Genomic DNA, 20,566 nt, shown 5'->3' with positions numbered 1-20,566 from the left:
TTTGGTACTACAGCCAACAATCCATGTTTCCCTCTCACAAACTTCAGGATCCTAAATCTAACTGGTTAAGAATCGACAAGATAACAACGAGATGAAATTCCATACGAAACTTGAGTTTTACGAAAACAAAAACAAGGTGAAAATCAATGATCATCAATTCAACCTTTCATTAACAAAAAATCCAATGGCTGATAAATAAAAACGGCTTCACGTGTATGGCTGCTTCTTTTACTCCATCGGTTGAGTATTTAACTCAAGTACTATCTTTCCTTCTTTAGATTCCAAGTTTGCACCACTAACAAGAGCTGCAGAAACCAGCTTGGTCAAAATGTTCGCCGGTATAGAAGTTCCACCACTCAAAATCACCACCTTCTTCAGTTTCTTACCATTTTTCAGTAAAAACTCCACCAAGGCTTCTTCATTCTTCCCTCCAACAAGATCTATTTGCAATTCTTCCAGTCCGCCTACGAACAAGATATTCTGAGTTTCCCAAAAGTTAGCCCCAAATCCAGACATGCTCGCAGAGGAAGCGTTTGTTTCCTAGAGAAAATGAAGAAGTTAGGACTTGGGTGTTAAAAAGTATCGGGTATGATCAATACCAATTGAAAAGTAAACAAAAGGTGTGGGAAAAAAACTATGCATGAAATGTTTACCTTCGTAAATTCTTGAACAGGTTTAATATGCAGAGTCTTAACATCAAGCTGCAATCCTTGGAAAAATACTGCTATTGGGGGGTTGACATCATCAGTCAAAGAGGAATGGTGCAATTCCAGCGTTTGCAGGCTATTAAAGATAAATGGTAAGCTCTTATCCTCGTACAGAACCTAAAACATGACGAGATAAACTCAATAACCACCAACATCGACAGCAAGAATAAACATAAAATGATTGGCCATGCTATGTTTACCTTGATGCATCCAGAGCTGATCGACAAGTGTTGAAACTGAGCAATACTTGAAAGTAAACCGACTGAATTTGGTTTCTTTTAATCCCTGCCAGGAGTGAATAGGAGAGAGGCTACTCGCGACATATCCATCTTCCTCAAAGAGCAACCATCTGTAGAATTTTTTATACTTAACAAGAAGATGTTTGGAGCAGAGATATTCAACAGTAATGGTATCCTGGAGTGCAAATTGATGCATATAGATTGAAGTGATTGTCCAGAGATGTCAAGATTGTATAAGGTGCATCTCTCTATTTCTATGTGCTCAAGTGATCCTGATGAGATACCAAGATGCTCAAACCAGCAACTCTCAATCCGGATGTGTTCAAGAGATGAACTTGCAATTTTAAGGTTCTTCGCGCCATACAACCGATTTGAGGAAGAGTTTCTTCATAAACTTGCAAAAAGATGAGATCCACCCTCCAAAATCAGCATGAACAATGTCAACCCCATCGAGTTGTAGGCTCTCCAGGTAAGAAAACCCATAAGGACAGGGCAATTCCAGCTTACCGTTATTCATGCTCACTTTTAAAGATGTCAACGATTCACAATAAAACAACTCCAATGGTATTACGAATTCCACATGATCATAAAGATTGAAACTGAGATTAATTTCATTTATACGACAGTGAATCGCACTACTCAACAAGGACATAATGCGATATGTTTCCCTATATCCATCATCATAATCTAATTCCTTACAAGACCACCGAATAGTTAAGCTTGTTAATTCAGCACTCTGGCGATTCGCTATTAAGCTTGCTATAAAATCCATGAACGGAATTCGAAAGCGTTCAACTAACTTGATTTTAGACATATCAATAACTAAGGAAGGAAGGGATACGCATAAATCTTTGCACCTTTTAGATGTCAAGCTTAAAATAGCAATGTCTTTGATAGTAAAGAAGGAGAAAATATGATAGGATACATTGTCTGGAAGAATGCTGAACCTATCGTCTTCCTTCAAATCGATTAGCTTGCATCTTTTTAACTCAGAACTAATCTCAATCTCCATTTGGTTCAGTTTTTCAGTTCACTTTGCTGCAAATGAAATTTATACACCCTGACAGAAAGACGATATATTTAATATAGCAATAATAAGAACAAACGTAAAATTGAGTAAGGATACATGTAAATTAAATACAAATAGAATAAGAAAGCCAGAACAGACAAAGACGTCTTGGTAGTTTCAATTCAAGTTGCAACACCATACCAATACATAGAGGAAGGAGGGAGACACGAAACCCTCGAGTAAAGTAGAAGATGAGCAAACCGGCAATTATGGCCGGGAAAACGGGCTGTCCGGTCCGGCTCGGCCCGGCCAAAAAAGGAGTTGAGTCGAATCGAGCCTCAAAATTTTTCGATCTTTAAAATCGAGGTCCGAGTCCGGCCCGCTTCCGATCCTGAACCGATCTCGAATTGTCCGTTTTAAAATTTTAGAAAAAAAAAAAGAAAAAAATTACAAAATTCAAACAAATAAATACCAAACAATCCAAATCATGTATAAATAATAAGCAAAACTAGCAAAATATAAAGTAATGATCTCCCAACATTTCAAAATATGATCGAGGAATCTCTTGACATTCTTGACTTTCAATACGGGATATATATTTTTAGCAAAATATCCCTCCAGTTTGTTTTTCCTAGTAATATAGTATCAAAATTTTGCTACTGGAATCGTAAATCAAAATCCATCTAAAATTTACAAGATAAATGTAGTGAAACAATGAAAAAAATATTGAATTTGTATAATATGCAGAACAAAAATTAATTGATATTTACCTTTTTTTTTTTTACAAAAGCCCGCGGGCAGCCCGGGACCGGCTCGGCCCGAGCTCGCCAAAAGCCCGAGTTCATCGATCCCGAGCCCAGAAAAGCCGCCTTCTAAACGATCTTTATTTTCTTGACCGGGACCACTCATTTTTCGAGCTGATCCGAGCCGATCCCGAGCTTTAAGCCCATTTTCCCAGCCCTACTGGCAACCACTGAGTGTCCGATCTATAGTAGTATTACTTTGGGCGGGAACGAGTCGGGCCGGTTTAATGGGCTTATTATCATCATTCAATTTCAAGCTTAATTTTAACTCGGTCCGTTTAAAGGTTCCTTTCCCCACGAAATGCAGTTTAATGGGCTTATTATCATCAGTCAATTTTCAAGCTTAATTTTAACTCGATCCGTTAAAGGTTCCTTTTCTCATGAAATGCAGAATTTTACTACATTCTTTTACTAAAAACGTATATTTTCGTCCCAAATGTTTCATCTGTAACATTTTTTTAGTTATCAATCTTTCACATTTTTTCGTTAATCTAAAAATCCTCACGTTTCTCGCTAGCAGCCATACATACCCCTCTACCGTTAATTTTTGCACATGTGGCACCTAGTGGCACCTAATTAGCTAATAGACCAATACATTTGTGACACGTGTCATCTGACTCATCAAAAAAATTGACATGTCATCAAAAAATCCACATTTTCTTTGTAAAAATTTGTGGCTTGGCAAAAATCTTGTGACGTATCACTAACACGTGTCGCAATTATATGAGTCTATTAAATGAGTAGGCATAAATTGGCGCCACAGAGTGCCACATAGGTGCCACGTAGGTGAAGTTAACGGCGGAGGAATATTTTTGATCGCTAGCAAAAAATGTGAAGATTTTTTAGACTAATGAAAAAACGTAAGGGTTAAAAAAATATTACGGGTAAAACATGAGGACGAAAATATACAGTTTTCTCATTCTTCTACCTTACTCATTTCGTATACTCCGTGTTTATTTAACCCCTGGCAGTGTCAATACTAAGAAGAACTTCAGTGGCATTATGTAGAACGTTGAGGACGAAATAGAATATAACAAGGAGATGCAGATGAAGACGATTGCTTGATTCAAGAGAGGGGTATTGAATTACGACGATTCGATACGAAATTCACGACTTCAACTTTTAGTAATTATAATTGGTCAATTTGGGGTTTTCTCTGCGTCTGTTTATTTTACCCAATTGATTGATCTGTTCTTTAGGTTTCATTAGTAGTATTAATTAGTTTGGTTGATCAGTAAGAGTTTTAATTTAATGTGATGCATCGTCCAATGTGATGTGGGGCATCAATGTCCAATTGTAGTTTTGGGTTTTTTCCAGCGTCAATCTGTTTTGAGTAGATACATGACCTAAGTCGTGCAGTCATCACAGTTGCCTTGTATTCCAAGCTTCCCAAAGGTGTTTGATAAAATGCTCAGTTGAAATGTGAGGCGCAACAAATTAATTAATGAGAGCAAGTTTTCTTTGACACTTTTGTTTTACAGTTTTGTGTTTTTGCCATTCAGCTTACAATGTTTTGGTATTGTTTGCACTTTGCACGGAGCATCATAAGAAACCCTTGAGAGAGACAGCCCTTTTTTCAATTAGATTCATAGCTTAACTTGTTAATCTGATGCTGATTTGAGCTGGCCGTCAAGTTTATCAATTTAATTTGGTTAGTAAATTTTGTTGCAGATTAGCTTGTCAGGTTAATCTTCTTCATGAATTTGGAAGTTTTCCTGATGCTTAAGAAAATAAGACCATCATGTTTCAGCAAATGTAGCACCAAATAGGTGGAGATAAGTAAAGCTTGTCTTTGAATTCAAACCATCTTGCGCTGAAATTTTACTTGCAGTAATTTGTTTTGAGATTGGATATTTTGATTAGAAAATTTTCGGAGATCGTTTTGTGGGACTTGATTTTTTTTCTCCGTATTGCAAGAGGTATCCCTCAGGACCAATGGATTGTCAAGTTCTCTGATGCGATAGGCAAGCTTAAAGTAGAGTATGAGCATGTGAAGCAATGTAGAGGAGAAACTTGAGGGAAGAAGCAATGAATTTGCCTTAGAAAATAAAGCATGGTCGAGCACCATCGATCCAGAACATGAGTTAAAAGTGAGTTGAGATGTCCGTGATGGATGAAAGGAACCATGACAAGGTTGGTCTCTTTTTTCGTGTGAAGAATGCGATTTTTATCAATCTGCCCCCAAAATGTGCAGCCAAGGAGAATTCGGGATGGATTTTTAATGTCCCTCTGTGATGCTAATCTTTCTTCGTTTATCTTCAGGTCGTCGACGTATCATCGTCCTTACATCCCTTCGATCATCTTCAACCTCATCTAAGCTTCCTTGGAAGAATCTTGTGTGTGCTCCCTTTGCAATCTCTAGCATGGTCATTAACCCACGTCCCCCAAAATAGGATTCGTCATCCTGCTCTTCAAGTATCCCGGAGCTCCACTCTTGGTGTCGAAAAAATTGTATTTGTCAATCAGCAACAGATTCTTCCAATCGTTCGGCCATATATCATTGTCGTCGATGATGAGGACGGCACGTTCTTCAACGTGTACAAGATCTAGAGTCTTGAAGTCGGTTGGAATGTCTTCGCGGCTGATGATCCTCTCTCCAAAGTACTTGCCTTGCGGGTCAAGCAATTTAACCATGGACCTTGCGTATATCTTTGCGCCCTTCGTGTATAGAGACAACTCGAATAATTCATCGGCATCCTCCAAGAAATCACGAAACGCAAGGTCTGAGTTTCACCAGAACTTTTGTTGATTCCAACTCGAGCGAAAACAAAGATTCATGGTAAAACTTGGAATTCTGTGTCAAGTAATTTAAATCTTCGGGTTGGGGTTCAATGAAAGAAGCATGAAGAAGAGTATGGTCTATGTCGAGGACAATATGAAGTTTTCTCTGTTTAATTATGTTTTTTGTGTGTGTTTGTCGATCGGTAGTGGCCATCACTATGAGATTCTGAATATGAAACAAAAATACAAAGCTTAATTTGATCTATATTTATAGGGAAGTAATAGGCGTTTTCCCCTGCTGCTTCAGGATTTTTGATACTTGACGAGCAAACATAATTACAGAAAAGGAACAATATTACATGGAGGTCCTTAAACTATAGATAGAATCACGAAAGGGTCCTGAAACGTCCAATTTCTTCTATTATCCCTTTGTTTAGGAATTTTGCTTACCTCACCTCAAAATCAAATCCCTTGTTTAGGAATAGAAATTTTCTCCGTCTCTGCTTCAGCAACAAATAATTCATCTCTTCCACCGCCCGATCTCCATCGTAATTTCTCTAACCCCGCAAGAGGTTATCTTGAGTTTCATAATGCTTCTTTTGTAGTTTGAAATTTTTCCCCCAAAATCGGCCAAGTTATTGATATGCTTAATTTACTCTGAATTTATAGCTCATTGATTCGATTTTTTTACTGTTATTCGACTTATATAAGCTTACCAGATAATGGTCTGCAAATGGGTGACGTAAATTTTGCTTTTCAGGTTTGGTCAACTTCAAGCTGTTGACTTAAGTGGCATCGAGCCCGTCATTAGAGCAGGTTCTTATTGTTATCTCTTCATCTCCTGAAAAAATAACATTCTTGTTCATTAATGTTGTATGGAACCATTTTAGGAATATGTACCCTGTTAATAATTGCATTGTAATGTGACTCAGTCATCCTAGTACACGATTTGAATTGTCATGGAATAAGTTTGAATGAACCTGATGCTGACTTTAGTTTGTAATCGTAAATCGATGTCTGAATTTGGATTCGGTTTATGCTCATTTTTGTTTCTATCTCGTTCTTTGATTATGTTGATTGGTTGAATTGTTGCTCAGATTTAAATCCATGGGTCATCTGTTTGATTGCTGTTGCTCTTGGATATTAGTTGGGTTCATTCCGCTTAATGATTGCAAGTTCTTTAGACTATCCAGTTAGTTTTTTGGCGCATGAGAGCTTTTGGGTAATTGTATTATTTGGTCTTATGATTGTTAATCTATTTCGGTTAATGTTAATATAAAAATTTAAGCTATTTTTATTAACAAACTGAGATAACTGAAAATAGTTTCAGTTATCTCAGTTCGGTTTCGGTTGTGCTGAATTTGGCTTTTCGGTTATATTCTTAAAATTGACCAAGGGTATTTGTAACTTTAAAACAAATAAGTAAAAGAAGGCAAAACCAGAAAATAGACGTACTTGGTAGTTGCCACACCATACAACCCACCATTCCCACGCCCACTACTATTTCAATAAGAAAATAACGTTGTTGTGTTGATCCAATGTTGAATTTGGCTAATGATGTTGTGTTTCGATTTGATTTGACTAGTCGGGGTACTGTTGATTGTTTTAAAATTTGCTCTTCTGTAACATCTTAGACTAATATGTGTGAAAAATGGACAGCTAAATGGGGGAGCTTGCAGCTGATAAACATGTCAAATACATTTTATCTGTTGAAAAGGTGTAGTATCAAACCATGGATTATCTTCTGCGTTTGTGTTTGTTGAGGTGGTTAATGTGATATTAAATTCCCTCTGCTGAAAAAAGATAGTTTTGAATCTGTGGTTATGGAACACCTTAGGATGAATGATGTGTACTGGGGATTGACTACCCTAGATCTGCTTGGAAAGCTCGATACCATTGATAAAGATGAAGTTGTTTCATGGATTATGCAATGCCAACATGAGTCAGGTTTGTACAAAAAACTTCGAATCAAGTTAACTTATGTGCTTTCCTGTGATAATCCGCACCAGCCAACTTTTGTTTTAGTAGTAGCTTTAGGACAGTCGTTATTACTTATCTAACTTGAACTAGTCATGTTTGGTACATCCTACTTCAGACATGTGGTTCCATTAGAGGGTATTTTATACTGCAATGTGTGATTAGATTAAAAGAATTGATTCTCCAACTGTTTTCAGTTGGAAGCTCAAATGTCCTTCGGAATATAAATGTCAGATTATGATAATATAATACTTTGAGTATTGCAGGCGGTTTTGCGGGTAATATTGGACATGACCCACATATCTTATATACTTTGAGTGCTGTTCAAGTTTTGGCTCTCTTTGACAAGTTAGATGTCTTGACGTTGATAAAGTGTCAAATTGTATCCTTACACACAATACAGACTCTGTCTTTGAAATGGTCATATGTATCAATTTGGTGTTCATCTTATGTATAATTGATTTGTCAATATATGATTGTAAGCTATGTTAGACCAATGAAAACTTCTGGGACTCTTAAAGTTTTATATGACCAGTGGGTAAGATGTTGTTGGCTTGCAAAATGAAGACGGGTCCTTTTCAGGGGATATGTGGGGTAAAATCGATACGCGGTATAAGTTTTCCTATCATTGTGTTATTCGTTACCGTTATGCCTTTTTAAAGGATTGATTATTTCATTTTTAGGTTCTTTTACAAATTATTTTCTTTTGTAGGTTTTCCTATATTGCAATATGTTGTCTCTCGCTGTTACATTGTCTTCATATGATCAATGTAGAGAAGGCTGTCAACTATGTAGTAAATTGCAAAAACATGGATGGTGGCTTGGATGCACTCCAGGAGCAGAATCTCATGCCGGACAAAGTATGCATCATATTGGATGTTTTATGAGAAATATTTGTTGTGGAAAAGACATTGTATAAGTCGGACACATTTTGACAAAGACCTCCAATTGTGGCTTGCAGTTTTTTGCTGTGTTGGTGCACTTGCTATTACTAGATCTCTACATCATGTGGACAAGGACCTTTTGGGATGGTGGTTATGTGAGCGGCAAGTGAAATCAGGTGGCTTGAATGGCGACCTGAGAAATTACCCGATATGGGTATCTATTCAAAACGAAGAATTTTCATTTTAATGTGGATGCTTGTTAACTTTTGTCCCTACTATTATGTTCGGATATATCAGGTCTGCTACTCATGGTGGGTTCTCTCTAGCTTGATTATGATTGACAGAGTTGATTGGATTGACAAGGAAAAGTTCATCGTAGATTGTCAGGTCAATGCTAAACTTTTTTATTTTCCATTCCCGGAATGAATTATAGGGGTATCTGAAATTTAGGAAAAGTCGAAGCAGTTTGAAGTTTCGCATAGTTGGTCATGATTCTCTCTGGTAGGTAATTGGTGAATCTATTGTACTATATAATTTCAGGATGTGGAGAATGGAGGAATTTCAGATAGACCAGATGATGCTGTTGATGTCTTTCACACATTTTGGAGTAGCGGGTAAAAATACTATTTTCTACAACTGTTTCTGTTTCTTTCATTCATTGTACTGCCAATTATCATTGCCAAATCTAATACGGAGTACTAACTTTTTTATGGTGATGGTTGATGCAGGACTTTCACTTCTTCAGTATCCTGGAGTGAAGGCTGTAGATCCAGCTTTTGCTTTACCAGTTGACGTCGTCAATAGAATTTTCTTGAGTAGATAATATACCGACTTTGTCACTCTTTCTGTTCTTTTTTTTCCGACAAGGACCTGTTGTCGACCCTTTTGACCTGATAACGATTAGCGATTGCGAATATATTTTGACTTATTTATTGACCAATTAAGGTTTTTTCACCCGAACGAATATAGTGTATATTAATTTTGTAGAATGAATATACGACAACAATGACAAGACGTTTGGAGCACTGATATACAGTTTTCTTGAGCTATAAGAACTGAGGGGTTCCTTGAGGCATATAGATTGAAGTGATTGTCCTGTAATATCAAGATGTTTGGAATAAGTCTCAATATGTATATGCTCAAGAGATGAATGTGCGATTTTAAGTTCATGAGTGCCGGATAAACGTTCCAGGTACAGTTTCTTCATACCAGAAATAAGAACACAGCTAGGAATGTAAGAAATCTAAAAAGTAAAAACCAGTGCATTCATAGTTTGACTTCCAAATGTGTCTAATCCTAGTATTAGGATAATATCACGAAAGAACCAAGCTCCTGGGACCATCAATGGCTCGGAAACGAAAACAAGGTACTAGTAGTCAACAATCCAACCTAAACAAAATTCGATTTGCTGATAATAATAAAAATAGCTTCACTTCACATGCATGTTTCGTCAGCACGTAATCAGGAGTCAAGATGAGGCTTTGAACTCTGCACAATCTTTTCTTCATCAGATTCGAAGTATGCACTGCAGAAATAAGCTTGGTTGCGATTTTAGCCGGCAAAGAAAGTCCACCTAAAATGACAACCTTCTTCAGTTTGGTACCATTGTCCAGTAAATATCCCATCAAATCTTCTTCATTCTTCCCTCCGACAAGTTCTATCTTTAATTCCTCCAATCCTTCTAAGAAAGATATATCCTGTGTTTCCAAAATTTTGCCCCAAATCCAGATACACTTTCAGAGGAATGTTTAGTTTCCTACAAAACCAAATTTAAGCTATTAATGTTAATAAATAAGCAAATCTACAGATGGCCACAAAATGGGAAATCTAAGAATTTAGATTGGATGTCTGATGTTGAAAACACTGGGTATGATATGATCAATCGAACTAGATGCTTACTCTTCGAAAACCTTGGACTGGTTTAATGTGCAGGGTCTTCATGCTAAGCTGCAATCCTCGGAAGAACATGGCCATTGAAGGAACAACATCATCAGTCAAACGGGATGGTGTAATTCTAAAGTCTCCAAATTATTAAAATAAATGGCAGGCATTCATTTTTGTGCAAAACCTGCAATATTACGAAGATCTCAGGACACCAACTTATTACAAATAACACCAAAAAGAATCAAATAGCACTGTTTAAGAAAATCTTTTTTGTTTCTGAATAAGAACTCTGACATAGAAATGGGATGTTCTCGTACTCTATATTTATGAGCTAAATTATGATCATTCCTTCTATTGAACATAATTTGTACAGACTCAAATAAAATGGTCTCATATAGCTTAAAAAGAAAAAACTAAAAACCATTACCAAATCAATAACAACCATTATTAAAACGCAGCACGCTACTGCAACTAAAAGTTCTTCCACATATTTCATGAAGACCGTGCATGCTAAAGCTACCTTGATGCATTCACAACTGATCAATAAATGATGGATCTCAGCAATCCTTGCAAGTAAAGCTGCATGGTCAGAATTTGGTTTGCCTTCATCCCCATAAGAAGAGGATGAGAATAGGAGTGAAGCAAACTGCAACAACTTCATCTCCCCCAAATTGCAATAATTTGTAGAATGAATATCCAACGACAATGACAAGAGGTTTGGAGCACTGATATACAATTTTCTCAAGCTATAATAACCGAACTTGAGACATATAGATTGAAGTGATTGTCCTGTGATATCAAGATGTTTAAAGGGGCAACTCTCAATCTGTATATGCTCAAGAGATGAACTTGCGATTTTAAGTTCATGAGTGCCGCTTAAACCTTTCAGGTACAGTTTGTTCATTAACTTGCAAAAAGATGATACCCACTTTCCAAGATTTGCGCCAACCTCGACATATTCAAGATGAAGGCTTTTGAGATGAGCAAACCCATATGGGCACGGCAGCTCCAGTTTACCACCACTCATGTTAACTTTCAGAGATGTCAGCGACTTACAATAATATAACTCCAATGGTATTACAAAAACTTTAAAGCCAAGTTTCAAACTGAGATCAACTTACATGGCACTGAATCGCAATATTCAACAAGGATGAAATTCGACATACTTCATTGTAAATCATTTTAAATTTTTTCAAAGCATATGTTTCATTACTAAAGTAGTAATGCAGTCCTTCCTCGTGAGGCTCATACCCCGCATCATCAGATCATCGAATAGTTAAACTTGTTAAATATTCAGTGTGGTGGTTTGCTACTAAACTCACTAATAAACCAATAACTGAATTCGTCGAGCAGAACGTTCAGTAGCAGCAAATTTGATCTCGGCCTCATCAATAACCAAGGAAGAAATAGATAGGCATAGATCTTTGAACCTTTTAATGTAAAGCTTAGTCTAACAAAGTCTTGAATTGTCACGAAGGAGGAGATATGATGTATGAGAATGTCTGGAAGATTGCTGAACCTGTCTTGTTCTACCAAACCAATTGCTTCAGCTGACTTGCATCTTTTTGAATCAGAACCAGATGGAGCCATCTCCATCTGGGTTGCATTTGAAGACATCAATATTCAATCTTTCCGTTCATTTTTGCTGCAAAGGAAACTCAAAATTATGAAATACTAGATAAACCATTCTGGAAAAAATGCATTATATATATTAGGGAAATATGATATGACAAAATGGGAAGCGAAATCATTAACAGATTTAACATGACAGGAAGAGTTAACAAGTGTGCAAATTTAAACAATGGAAATGGAAATGGAATACAAGAAAATAGCTAAAACAGGACTCGGTCAGAGACGTACTTAAATTATTGCATTGCAGGTACACCGTTGAGGAGTCGAAACCCTCGATAGAAAAGAATATGAGCAAACTGGCGAGCCTGAGAGACATATATAGTGGGATGGGAACTGGGAAGGGAACAAATAAATAAATTGGTTTATTTCGAGCTTTACATTAACTTGGTCCGTTAAATAATTTTTGAGATTTTTTGAGATTTGGTCCGTTATACTACTAGTTACTCGTTTTAAATTAAATTTCTATTAAACATATTTGTTTGGTATGGTATGGAAAAGCATATGCATATGCATATAAAAGTTCAAACATGACTACTAGGACATGTTTCCTTCTCAAATTCATCCAACCTCATTAAAAGTCAGCTTCTTTGTTAACTCGGAAAACAACATGTTATACACCATGTAAAATTCGGGCTCCACATGTTTCATGTTGAGTCGAATTCCATATTGGTGATGAACAAGCTACTAGCCAACTAGATAACTCTTAGCTGAAAATTTTCGGCATAATCAACTATCTTTGACGTTCGTACAGGATCGAAAAGTAACATCGACATGCTTTGATTGAGGAAGACAATCTGATCTTTTGCCCATTTTTCATTTTTTATGTTCTTGTTCCTCACAGAAATCCATCAACTATGTAATAAGAACAACGGCAAAAGAAATTGCACAAGATAAGAAACCAAAAGAAAATACAATGGCTCGACAAATTAAGTATCAATCACAAGAAATGACATATTTCAGAATTTTGATGACTCCTTTAAGGATCCGACAAAAAAAACAAAATGGGACCGAATTTAATTCGGTCGGTTTAATATCGGTTCGGTTCGATTCGATCGGTTACCCGAAACAGCACAAATTGCCAAAAGAAAAATTCAATCTCTGTAAAAAGCATGAATTCCAGTGAACTGAACATGAATCACGATCAACAACAATAAAATTTCAAAGATAGTAAATTTTATAGGAAATTTAACGGCGATTACAATCAATTAAATTGGGAAATTAATTTAAAGCATATGCGGGCTGCGCCTTGGCTCTGTCGAGATCTAGAGATGGTGATCACTGCGCCTTGGCGGACTGGCAGTGAATATCACGACAGATGTGAAAGTCGGACGAGAGAAAGAGATACGAGTACAAGAGATTTTTAAGCCCAGACTTCCAGATATGTGATGGTGAACTGGTGATGATCGAGTACAAAAGTAGCACGACTCACAACTTGCAAAAAATTCGGATCTGGTGAGACGTGGTCGGATTCGGAGGTGTTTCCTCCAATTCGGTCGGATCGAGAGAGGCTTGACTCACTTGCAGATGTGGTTGACAGTTGATTGAGTTGTGTGGGTGGCGGAGGGAATGACGAAGAAGAACGAAGAAGTGATTGTAGTGTTGTAGGGTTTTTTTAATTATTACTTGATATACATGTAATGATCGAATGGGCTGTTGTTGACTTGTTGGGCCTTTAGTTTTAAGGCTTACCCTATAAGAATTGTGTGATTGTATAATAAACAGGTTATACATTCGGTTTGTCGGTCGGTTTTCGATTTTGTCGGTTTTAAACCGAACCGAACTTAATCGGTTTTTGAAAATTAAAACAGAAACCGACCGAAAAACCGATAGAACCGAAAATCGATCGATCGGTTCGATTATTTTTGCCCACCCTATTTCCCGCCACACGTCGTTTCAGCCTTGGGTATTAAATATACCCTTTGGAAAATATATAATTAATTTATCTAATTAATTAATTTATCTAATCTAATAATCTACACAATAACACGTCAGTACACTATCGCTCTTGAGCTGACGACGTAAGCAATAAAAACTTCAACTTTCTCATTTATTTTTCCTTGGGAGGAAATTGATTAAAAAGAAATTACAGATTAGAAGATACCAGAAAACCAAAGCAACAGAAATTCCCCCTCTTCTCAATCTTGTGAGAAAACACTTTCAGGTGAGTAGCTGATCGGAATATTCCTTTGTCGGCCATCATTTTAGCTGCTTTGCATTGTATCTGATTCTCTTTACCATTTCTTAATTCTCGCTTTTCTGCTGCGAAGCTTCATCCAATAAAATTTGTTTACAGTTGCTTAGCTGGCTTTGACTTTTGATTCTCCACGGCAAAGCATATTGGTTCATTTGTTTGCTGATAAACTGTGAAAGCCACTCACTTTTAGCTTCTAGCAGGCTTTGTCTATTACTATTATTATCAACGCAACAAAATGACGATCACTTAAAATTAGATCAAGTTTTGGTGACAATATATGATGACTAGTATTTTTGGTTTTACTTTTTTGGCTTGAAAATCAGAATGAATTCGATCCGTCTGTGAGATTTCTGTTTGGAATAAATCCGGTGGGAAATGAACCTCGAGAAGTGACTATGAGAAGGGGAACGAGAATGTTGGGCAGATATGATGTTGGCCGTACAATTGGTGAAGGCACCTTTGCTAAGGTTAAGTTTGCCCAAAACACAGAGACTGGAGAGAATGTTGCCATCAAAGTTATGGACAAAGCCACCATTCTTAAAAACAGAATGGTCGATCAGGTATGGCCTGCCCCGAGCGATTTTAATTTGCACGAATGCTCAATTTTCGAAATTTGGTCTATGTGACTACCAATGGACACTTTTATATTTCCATCTTATATCTGGACCACCAAGCATTATGCATATGGTCTACCGATTGTCAGAATGTATGATTTGATGCAATGTTTGTGGGACGTTGAGATGAAAAATGATTGTTGGCATATGTGCAATTTGTCAAAGATTATGTGGCTGGGTCTTATTGATGCAGTAGTGGGGAAGAGTGGTGAATAATATATATAAGTGGAGAGGTTGAAATTTTTAATGGACTGGTAAAGTGCTGAGGTGGAAATTTTTCGTTCTCAATTGTTAGGCATCCTTGTAGAGATGGAATTGGTTCGTTATTTATTTTCTGCTTCTCTGTTTTTGTTAATTCATTGTTTAAAAGGATTCTTTCAGATCAAGAGAGAGATATCCATAATGAAGATTGTTAGGCATCCTAACATAGTCCGGTTACATGAGGTATGTTTACCATAGCTTTAAGTTTTCTATGTTCATTGGGTGACTTTTTTGTTCAGCGCCAGTATTGACAGGATCCTTTTCTAAAAGTTTTCTTTCTTGTTCGATTATATTAAAACTTTAGGTTTTGGCAAGCCCAGCAAAGATTTACATTGTTCTTGAGTTTGTCAGTGGAGGAGAACTATATGATCAAATTGTAAGGTTTCTTCTTTCTTTTTACTTGATGAGGTCTCTAAACTTTCCATTTTTCCAACAATTCTTATCGACTCCATAACTTTTTAGGTTTTCTCCCCTCTTATATGAGCTAACAATGCTTGCTTTTACACTCAAATATGAATATATAGGTTCATCAAAGAAGACTGCCTGAACATAAAGCTAGGCGATACTTTCAGCAACTTATAGATGCAGTAGCTCATTGCCACAAAAAAGGTGTATACCATAGAGACTTAAAGGTTGGTTTCTCTTTGTTTTCTTATTGTGGCACCTTATATGATACAAGTTATATACAGTCTAACTAAAATCCTCGCCTTTCTAATGTCTAGCCTGAAAACCTTCTTATTGATGCTTTTGGAAGTTTGAAAGTATCTGACTTTGGACTGAGTGCACTGCCCCAGCAAGTGAGCATGATTACATTCTCATCACCTTCAACTAGTCAAAAAATATGTTTTAATTTGAATGTATTAATGTAATTTGCTTTTCATGCTTTCTTTCTTGTTTTGGCTATACCCATTTACAGGGGGTTGAAATTCTTCATACCACATGTGGAACCCCAAATTACCTTGCACCTGAGGTACACGCTCGTACATAAGCAATTTCAATCATCATTCGGTGAACATTTGATGTGGTTTCTAACATCTAGCTTGCTGCATTTGATTTTTATGTGCGTATACAATTTGGTTATATGTAAAATGTGAGCAAGTACTCGTTGACTTGGAATCTATTACAATGTGGAGACTTGTTTGTGACTCGGACTTTATCGTGCTAAACTGCTCTGAAACTTTGTTTTTACACATCTGCTTTGGTTTGCTATCACGATAATGATGCAGTAATATCTTAGTTTGTTATGTTACTGAATCCTAACTTATCTTAATGCTAACAGGTACTCGCTCAGAAAGGTTATGATGGAGCAGCTGCGGATATTTGGTCTTGCGGAGTTATTCTCTTTGTACTGATGGCTGGATATCTGCCATTTAATGAAGCAGATTTGCCAACCTTGTATCAAAAGGTTTAGCCTTTAAAAGTTTGTTTAATAGAACATGTATCCATTCGTTTCTGCTATGGTTTACCTATTCATGCTCTTGTTGATTTTTTTTTCCCCCTCCTAAATGCATTGGCTCAAATAAATTCTCAAGTTCAATCGTTGTTTACTGAAACCAATCGGACTATTTTTGTCCGTTATCACCTGATCTTGAAAATGCAAAATTGAAACTGTTCGTCTGGTTTATGAACAGATAAGTGCTGCAGAATTTAAGTGTCCACTATGGTTTTCTCGAGAGGCAACTTCATTTATCGAAAATATACTCGATCCCAATCCAAAAACTGTGAGTATGGTTCGTGCTGCATCGGTTTAGCTCTAGCACACACTACACAACCACATTCTTTCAGACCTGACTCTTAGTGTGTCTGACATTGATTTCCTGTTATTTCAGCGTATTCGGATGGAAGACATTATAAAGCATACTTGGTTTCGAAAAGACTATGTGCCTGCCAATCATAGAGAAGAGGAGAATGTTAATTTAGATGATGTTCGTGCAGTTTTTGAGGACATAGAGGTTAGTTATCGTGTTCCCAACCAGAACAAGTCTTTTTGAGGGTATTGATTTTATGCACTCATTTACTTAATTGCATGTTGCAGGCTAAATATGTAGCCGAGCAACCGGAAACTGAAGTTATGGGCTCTTTGGTGATGAATGCGTTTGAGATGATCACCTTATCCCAAGGGTTAAACCTCTCAGCTTTGTTTGATAGGCAGCAGGTATGTTATTATTCGAGCTCAGATTTTCCTATCATTCACGCAACCGGTTTACATTTACTTTTACTCCGGCAGGACTTTGTGAAAATGCAAACTCGTTTTGTATCTCGTAAGCCAGCAAAAGTTATAATTTCAACTATTGAAGATGTTGCAGAATCAATGAATCTCAAGGTCCATACTCGGAATTACAAGGTTGTTTAGACTATGGAGAGCCTTCTTTATAGACTAATGGATTGGATGTGTTGTCTATTTCTAGAATGATATCGTTATTATCTTATTCTCATTTCTGCTTATTAATCAAATATTTCCACAGACAAGACTGGAAGGAACATCTGCAAGTAAAGCCAGACAATTTGCAGTTGTAGTGGAGGTAATTTTCTAGAATTTGGTTCATGTCTTGTGATTTCCATTATTTGGTATTCACGATCTTCAAACAATTAATCATTTTTTGTAGGTTTACGAAGTTGCATCGTCCCTTTTCATGGTGGACGTTAGAAAGGCTGCTGGGGATACACTTGATTATCATAAGGTAACCCTCTGGATTGAAATTGCATCTACTTGTGTGAAATTTTTTTGGAATTATGTTCAAGTTTGTTGAAAGTTTTGCAGTTCTACAAGAATTTCTGTGCTAAACTAGACAGTATCATTTGGAAACCGACAAACCCCAAGGCAACTTCCGATCTGCTTAGGACAATAAGATGCTGACCCAGTTTAATGCGGTGTGATGCAAATCATTAAGCAGGATGAAACATTGTAATCCTCCACAAACAATAAACATTTCTGATGTGTAAATACATGTAGTGGATAATAATATGTTTTGTGTATGCGTGGCTGTATGGTTCTAATGATGTAAAATAGCACTTGAAGCTCTGTACTTTTTGCTATTACTTACACTTGATGGATTGGATTCCCCAAAATATTTCCTTCCATAGCAAAATTTCATTGTAATACATAGCATAAAGGAATAGAATTTGATAATCTTGTTAGCAGATTATATGATATCATTTTTCAGTTCCCCAAATACATTGCAGATAGGTATCTAAACTTTGACATCATAACAAAAAACTTTGGTGCACTTTAATGGAATTGCATGTCAAGCTGGATATCATAAGAGGTATGATTAATTAACAAACTCATTTTACTAGCGGAATGTTTAGGGGCTACCGATATTGGCAGTAAATTTTACCTAATAAGTTCAATAAATTTATGGCAAAGTGAATTTGTTCATCAATACTAATATAGTAAAAGTTCAAATACATATGGTGCCTATCACCTCATGATTAAAAGATGAAATGAAATTAATAGGCTATGGTGCCTTAAAAAGATAATAATTTGATGATACCATTATTCATTAATAAGGACATGCAGATTCTCATTTCACAATCAAAACCAGCTAAAGATATCTAGAGCCAGAATGATTGGCTACCTAGAAAATGAAAAGAAAAATTCCTCTAATCTCTTGTACTATCAAATAGGCTATACCGTTTTACTAGTATATACACATACGTACATACATATACAACTTAACAATGACTTTCTTCTCTTGGTTTAAAATAGTAGAAAATTTAAGGCTGATAGATCTTATTCCCACACCTACACTTCCATGAAAGTAGATAATAATTCTCATCATTTCCATGATAGCCTGATTCTGTTTTTTCATCATCATCATCATCATCATCATCATCATTATTATTATTATTATTAATATTAATATCAGTAGGAGTAGGGTGAGGAGGAATAATCAAAACAGGGCTACAAGATCTGCAATTCAAGCACTTATTCACACACCTTGGTGGTCTAGATCCCAACATTACTTCCATTCTCTTCAATCCTTCCCCATTTCCAATTTTAACAACTGCCATAAATAGAAAATTCCCACTTTTAAAAACAATATAAATAATTAAATACTCAACATCAACTTTTTAAGGGGATGTTCTTACCTGATTTAGAATGAAGTAATAATAGCATTGAAGAACAGAGGAAGATCAAACTGATAGCAGTTTTAAGACCACTTGATAAGGAAGAAGCCATCATCATAAGCCTAGAGAACAAACAATTTATGTCTTGATATTAATGATGTAGCATAATATAAATGTGAAAATTTTATTATATATAGTCCTTCTAAATTGAATGCGTCTCTAATCTGTAATAAAGCGGATAGGGTCCCTCACCTTATCATACACTCTTTCCGTCTTAAATAAATTTGATGCAAATATTTATGATCGTACATATAATAAAAAAATCTCCTCATAAATTTATTTCAAATATAATTATGATTATAGAGACTAAAATATTCTTAAAACGGTAAGTTGTAACTAATAATCAAATACGTCAGGAGAATGCAGAAAATAATTGATGAAGTTGGTGGATGAGGGTATAATGGATAAACATCCGTAATTAATATTCTTTTAATTAGTCAAAACTTATATTTAATTTAAAATAAAAAATTATATTTATATTAATATCTTAATTTGAATTTGGATGAAAGGAGTAAAAAAGTTCACTTACCTTACCTCATGGCGTTTTTTTCAATTATCATTTCATTTCAATATACCATGGATTTCCTTTCAAATAATTTCTGTGTGATATGAAGTTAGATTTTTTTTTTTAAATAAATAAAAAATCTTATAATAATTCACCTCCTTTTGTTGATGAGGGATCGATTATTGACGTTTTTACTTGTTGACCTTGATTGAATTCCTTTCTTGTTGTTTATGCTTGATGGACGTGTGTGTTTTCAAAATTATTGAAGTACGATGCCCACGAGTTTGTATGTCCGAAAAAAATATAGAAAAAAACAAATCGACTCGAAAACAGAATAAAAACAACGAAAAGCAAGACAAGACACTAGCTAGGCAGAATGGCAGATGTATTTTTTTTTTCTTTACTATATTAATTATTTTGTTCAACTTACCATTTATATAGGACTTAGTCATCTATTAAGGCAAGTCGTATATTCATATGAATTGGTTTATAAATTTATAAATATTCACCAAATTAAGAATTGGTTTATAAATTTTTATACAAACCAACGACCCACTATCCTACGCTTTGGTGAATGGAGAATCTAGAATATGACAGCAGCTGCTAAAGCAAATTAAGGTGGATGGATTGAATCCAGCTTGAAGAGAAGAGAACACTTGCGAAAAGGTTAATTAATAGAAATATAAAATATGGAGGCAACTAATTAAACGTGGGGAAGGCAGCCATTAATGGAGATGGAAGGTTTTGTAGGCGAATCTAACAACAAACTTCATTTAAGTTTTTTATAGAGGCCTATATATAAAGCCTAGCTAGGATTAGAAGGCTAGAGATGTAGTAGTAGTAGTCTAGTAGATCATATTGGTCCCCCAATTCTTTTGATTATGATGACATGCATAATGTGTTGATATAATATTGTACATTGGCTTGATCACAAATCTTCTCTTGGTGGTTGCAATATTCAATCAATCCACGATCCCTCGCTCTCACTTTATTACATGAGACAAA

At 36.0% G+C, this 20,566-nt stretch overlaps 2 protein-coding genes and 1 pseudogene across 2 annotated transcripts; 2 read left to right on the top strand and 1 right to left on the bottom strand.

Moving 5' to 3' along the window:
* Positions 1-228: 228 nt before the first annotated feature.
* Positions 229-1,958, bottom strand: LOC139881794 (F-box/LRR-repeat protein At3g58930-like). Its single transcript, XM_071866203.1, has 3 exons — positions 1,314-1,958; positions 654-824; positions 229-540 (listed from the first exon to the last, which is right to left on the bottom strand). Exons 1-3 carry the CDS (start codon positions 1,956-1,958, stop codon positions 229-231), a joined length of 1,128 nt encoding a protein of 375 aa, XP_071722304.1.
* Positions 1,959-7,142: 5,184 nt separating this feature from the next.
* Positions 7,143-9,163, top strand: LOC139881802 (geranylgeranyl transferase type-2 subunit beta 1-like; annotated as a pseudogene).
* A 5,267-nt stretch (positions 9,164-14,430) lies between these two features.
* LOC139881800 (CBL-interacting serine/threonine-protein kinase 24-like) lies at positions 14,431-17,782 on the top strand. Its single transcript, XM_071866209.1, has 14 exons — positions 14,431-14,610; positions 15,046-15,108; positions 15,230-15,301; positions 15,450-15,557; positions 15,648-15,722; positions 15,842-15,895; positions 16,205-16,330; positions 16,557-16,646; positions 16,755-16,877; positions 16,961-17,080; positions 17,153-17,269; positions 17,391-17,447; positions 17,532-17,606; positions 17,687-17,782. Exons 1-14 carry the CDS (start codon positions 14,446-14,448, stop codon positions 17,780-17,782), a joined length of 1,341 nt encoding a protein of 446 aa, XP_071722310.1. The 5' UTR covers positions 14,431-14,445.
* Positions 17,783-20,566: the final 2,784 nt, after the last annotated feature.

The sequence above is a fragment of the Rutidosis leptorrhynchoides genome, unplaced genomic scaffold, assembly GCF_046630445.1.
Source record: "Rutidosis leptorrhynchoides isolate AG116_Rl617_1_P2 unplaced genomic scaffold, CSIRO_AGI_Rlap_v1 contig196, whole genome shotgun sequence".
Lineage (NCBI taxonomy): Eukaryota > Viridiplantae > Streptophyta > Magnoliopsida > Asterales > Asteraceae > Rutidosis > Rutidosis leptorrhynchoides.
Note: the sequence above shows the minus strand (reverse complement) of the source record. Positions and strands in the feature narration are given on the sequence as shown.